Source organism: Oryzias melastigma, linkage group LG20 (assembly GCF_002922805.2).
Source record: "Oryzias melastigma strain HK-1 linkage group LG20, ASM292280v2, whole genome shotgun sequence".
Taxonomy (NCBI): Eukaryota; Metazoa; Chordata; class Actinopteri; order Beloniformes; family Adrianichthyidae; genus Oryzias; species Oryzias melastigma.
Genome location: NC_050531.1, coordinates 9,081,763 through 9,087,000, shown reverse-complemented (window position 1 = coordinate 9,087,000; position 5,238 = coordinate 9,081,763). Strand labels below are relative to the sequence as shown.

The window sequence follows — 5,238 nt, the reverse complement described above, 5'->3', positions numbered from 1 at the left end:
AAAATAGCTAAACTTCAAAATAGCCTAAAAAAACCTGAAAAAAGCCTATATTAGTAAAAACAGCTAGTGTTAAAAAAATAGCCTAACTCCAAAACAGCCTAAAAAAACTTGAAAAAAGCCCAAATTAGCCAAAACAGCTAGCATGTTGTTGAAATATTAGCTAAACTCCAAAATAGTCTAAAAGAAATCTTAGTAAATACCAAAGATGAATGCCAGAATGCCAATTTTTAAAGCTTTAAAACAGTAACTATTTAACATAATTATAAATAATTAAAAGGAAGGAATATTATTCCAGAATAAATCAACTTAAACCTTAAATAACTTTCAATGTTTTACTCTCCATAAAAAAAGTTTTTGTCAAAATTATACAAGTTTGAAAAAAGGGCAAGATAATATCGGGCCTTTAATAACAATGAAATAAAATGATCTGGAGGGCCGCATTTATGGCCCCTGGGCCTTGACTTTGACACATGTGCACCACACAGAACATGCAGAAACCACCAATAAAGCTTTATTTATACAACAAAGCATCACATCAAGAAAAATTCAATTAATGTCATTGTTTTATCATTCAAGATCCGTATTGTTCCTCCAAGTTTCTCATAAAGAATCAATCTGATGAAATTTTAGATTGCGGTGCAAATTTTGGTTTTTAAAAAATAATAAAATAATTTTAAAAAGTGTCAACGTTGGCATACACGATTAGTTTAATAAAACGAACGTGTTAAAATGTATTAACGCCAATTAATTATGATTTAATGAAACCTTTAATGGCGTGCATTATTTCCTGATAATGCACACTTCATCAGACAGTATTCCCGTTATTCCATGGTCACTTAAAGAATAAATACATGCTCCATCAATTTTTAGCACTTTTTTCTTATTTTTTTAAGAATTGGATCACTTTTTCACAAAAGGTAGACCATTTGATCGTAATCCTGCTCGTTGTCATGGTAACACGACAGCACATCACTGAGCCGGAAGCGACGGGAAAACGACAGATATGCGGATTGTCACGATAGGTTAAAGAAAGCATCAGTTCAGGGATGAAGTTCAACTCTCACTGCTTGTTTTTGTCCAGATGATGAAGCAAAAGTTTGTTTTGAAGAAACCTGCACGTATAGAACATCGCGACCGGAACTTCTTTTTTCAGCACGCATCTACACCCATCAGCCAATCATCATACAGTTTACACCCAGACCATTTAAAGTGCAGAAACACAATGTTTGTTTCTTTTGGCTGTATGTCAGCTTCCACTGATTCGTACGTTTGGTTTGGCAGAGATTTTTGTGTCACATTCCCTTCCTGACACAACCCGACATAGGGAGACCCAAACTTAGAGCCCCCTTGTGGCTACATAGTTTGGCAGTAGCATGAAGAGTCTTGCCAGGGGACCCACAGTGGATTGAGCTTATCGTGGCTCCTGGGGAACAAACTGGTTTCCCATGTGCCAGTCCTGCATGCAGCCAACCGAGCCATCTAGCTGCAAAAGAAATGCAGAAAAACTTCTCGAAGCAATAAAACTTTATTAAAAAAAGATTTTGCATTCAAGTAGATGCCAAATTAAAGTAAATTTGGAGCAGAAATGGTTCTGGAATGTATTCAGTCATAAGTTTGCTTTGACCTGAACTTATTTGAAGTCAGTTGTTGAACTTTATTTAAAAAGTGAGATAACTACTTAGTGCTAAAAGTAAAGAAATGCTGATAAGGACTTTGTGTCATTCCTTCCTTTCTGCTCCGGCCAGGTCGGCTGCAAAGCGGTGATAGTGTTCTTCCAGTACTGCATTATGGCCAGCTTCTTCTGGCTTCTGGTTGAGGGTCTTTATCTTCACGCTCTGCTGGCTGTCTCCTTTTTCTCCGAGAGGAAGTACTTCGGGGCCTACATTCTGATCGGCTGGGGTGAGATTAATTCTTTTTCCTGTGAAGTTGCAAACTTTTCAAAAATATTTTCATACTTCAAGTTGTATTTTTTTTTGTCTGTGTTCTGTCCTCAGGAGGTCCTTCAGTTTTCACCACAGCTTGGAGCATCGCTAAAGCTTATTATAATGATGTCGGGTAGGAGAAACTGCGGGAATAAGCCGGAGCTTTGTAGAGATTGATCACATCTTGTACATTTCTGGGGTTGTTTCGTGTCTCACCAGGTGCTGGGACATAATTGAGACCACTGACATGTTCTGGTTGATCATAAAAACTCCAATTTTGGCATCAATCTTGGTGAGTTGATTCACAGATATTATGAATCACAAAATGTCTTTTTTTTAGACACGAGAGGAAGCAGCGTCATGACTTTTCAATCATTTTGTTCTTTTCTGCACAGAAACTCTCAATTCACTTTGAGAAGTTTGCATGACTTTTACTTTAGTGACAGGTCAGTGTTGAGTTCGGGGCACAGCAGAGGAATCTGAAAAATCATCGTCAGATAGAAAGCTTGTGTGTGTTTATATGAAAGTAAAATGAGAGGCGTGAAAATGAAAGCAAAGAGGAGCAGGGTTAAAAAAACTGTAGGGTGTGAAATATCCCTTTTAGCAAATCAATGGCATCTTTTTTTGTTTCAAAAATGTGTAAACCTTCTGTCCTGAAAGAAAAGGGGAAGATGGAGACCCTGAGTGCTGGAAATGTAACTAAACCTAAACCTGAAAGGAAGTAACTCATTACTTATGTTTTACCTAAAGGTATTTTTTAATTCTCCATAGTTCTATCTGTCAAAAACAAAAATTTCAGATCCATTTTTTCCCCAGCTATCTCTATTTTTTGGTCCAGAAACAAGGTGACACACAGAATTGCGTTCTTCTGCTATTTCAGAGTCCAAATGATCCATCAACCCATTATCTATACTCACCTAATTCCGAGAAGTGCCATAGAGGCTGTGAGAGTCCAAATGAGGAGTTCAGAAATGCTTTTGTCCTGCAGGGCCATTCCATCAGACGAAGCTCACTTTCTTTCCTTCTTCCACATCTATGAGACTCATAAGATCTCTCTGAGATGTGGGTATAATCTTCTACGTGTTTCACAATATGAAAAATCTCCTCTCCTACCAGGTGAACTTTATTCTCTTCATCTGCATCATCCGGATTCTTCGCCAGAAGATCAACTGTCCAGACATCGGAAGAAACGAGTCCAACCAATACTTGTGCGTACATCTTGTTTTAATTCTTAGTAAATATATGGAGTTATTTATGAGGATGTCTGAAAAAGCCTACAGGTTGTTCTGTTGTTTTTGGAGGAGACAGCTTTGCATTAGACAAACATTGGCTGATTTACAAAGGCAAACAAAGATTACACTGAGTAAACTTATACAGAATGGATTTGTGCGGTCCACATTCAAATTTTATTTATTTATTTGTGGCTTTGAACAGTCAGGATGAGGAAGAGATTACCGAACCTTTTGGAATGCAGAAAACGCTCTGCAAATGTGGCCTCTTCTGGGAGCTGCTTTAACAGCGAAGCAGCACTCAGTGTGTTTAAGCGATTTTTTTTCCTGTGATGTAGAGCATCTCATACAGCAGCCATAATGCATGAGCCATTTTCCCACTGACAATTTTTATGGTGGTTTTTTTCCCCCTCTCCTCCCTCTGGTGAGCTGAGATGAAATGCGGAAGGAAATGTACTTCAGAGCTGCATTTCATTATTTGACAGAAAAGGGATGGAAATTGTTTTTTTTTTTTTTCCTCTGGAAAGAAGGTTTTGATCCTGGTTTTGCTTTGTTCTTTCAGGAGATTGGCAAAATCGACATTGCTTTTGATTCCCCTGTTTGGGATAAACTTTATAGTGTTTGCATTCATCCCAGAGCAGATGAAGACGGAGCTTCGGCTGGTTTTTGACCTCATTTTGGGATCTTTTCAGGTATGAAACCAACTTTTTTTGAAGTAAAACTTTGTGTTTTTCTTTATTTTTTTAACAATTTTAAACAGTTTAATGCTGATTTTAGTTTACAACTGAGTATTAGGGCCAGTTACAGTCAAAAAGAAACAGTTTTAACTACTAATTTAATTTACTAGAAAAAAATCATAACTATTAAATTGCAAGAATAAAGTAATATGTTTACAAATTCAAAGTATTACACTAAGTTTATGACTTTTTTTTTATTTAAATGTCTTTAATTTACGACTTTAAAACACGAAAAGTCATACATTTGTGAGAAAAAAACACCAAAGTTGTCTGTTTATTTAAACCATGTCCAAAGATGAAGACATGGGGCATTTAGTGATGCTTTAATGTTAGATTTAAAAAACAAAACAAAAAATTACCTTTTGACGACTCAAAACCAAATATTTGTTACCATAAAGGCATTGAAAAGATTATGCTTAAATCTGGGCCTCTTTAGATAGAAGCATCAAACAAACTTGTAGGAGATCTTGCCTTTTGTGGAGGGAAAAAATGACTGGAAGTGGACGCTGCAGGGATGCTGATGGCTTCATTAACAGGCACTGCAGAGATGCTACAAGCCACCATCAATGAATAAAACATTAATAAACCATAACTTAAACAAAGTAGCTTCCAAACATTAGCAATGTCATCAGTAAATATTCCGATTACCTGTTCAAATCAAATTGAGATGTAGAAGAAATAAGTCTGCTGCTGCACATGGCGCTCATTTACTATTGGTTCACTTTAACTTTAATGCTGTCATTTTTATTTTTTTTTACATTTTTTTGTCTTAATCTTTTAAATTTACAACAAAAAAAGTAAATGTATCACTTTAATCTTATAGTTTTCATTTTTTATTTCATTATTTTTTCAGTGGTTCCTTCAAACTACGAAACTACGGTGGCCCTGAAGCACAAATCGCACCAAAAAGAAATCCCTTAATGCAAAAATTATATTAAAGATCACAACAACAATTAAAAAAGCAAAACAATTAATAGAAAGAACAACATTACATTTTAGGAAATCTAAACATAATCTAAATAAATATAAATATAATAAAATAATAGATATCCGGTTGTTGGTCATGTGACTCATTTAATTCATAACAAGTATTTCCATTGCAGTTTTGGGGAATATGTGAACTTTGATACCCATCAAAAACGTTTTTTTATTATCTTTGTGTTTTCTTCAGGGCTTTGTGGTTGCAGTCCTTTACTGCTTTCTCAACGGTGAGGTACGTAAACCTTCCTTAAAGAATTCACTCAAAGGTCGCCCACAGTTGAGGTTTGACTGTTACCTGAGTCCACTAAAGGCATTCATGAGTCCTCTCTGCTCTCCGTCTGCCTGACGGGGAGGATGTACTGTAAAAAA

The 5,238-nt window shown here is 36.0% G+C and overlaps 1 protein-coding gene across 1 annotated transcript in view; it reads left to right on the top strand.

Moving 5' to 3' along the window:
* vipr1b (vasoactive intestinal peptide receptor 1b) overlaps positions 1-5,238 on the top strand; it is a 51,051-nt gene that overhangs the window by 39,073 nt on the left and 6,740 nt on the right. The window contains exons 7-12 of the mRNA XM_036217427.1: positions 1,746-1,899; positions 1,995-2,055; positions 2,142-2,214; positions 3,039-3,130; positions 3,714-3,843; positions 5,060-5,101. Coding sequence (XP_036073320.1) covers positions 1,746-1,899; positions 1,995-2,055; positions 2,142-2,214; positions 3,039-3,130; positions 3,714-3,843; positions 5,060-5,101 — 552 coding nt within the window. The remainder of the gene's footprint in view (positions 1-1,745; positions 1,900-1,994; positions 2,056-2,141; positions 2,215-3,038; positions 3,131-3,713; positions 3,844-5,059; positions 5,102-5,238) is intronic.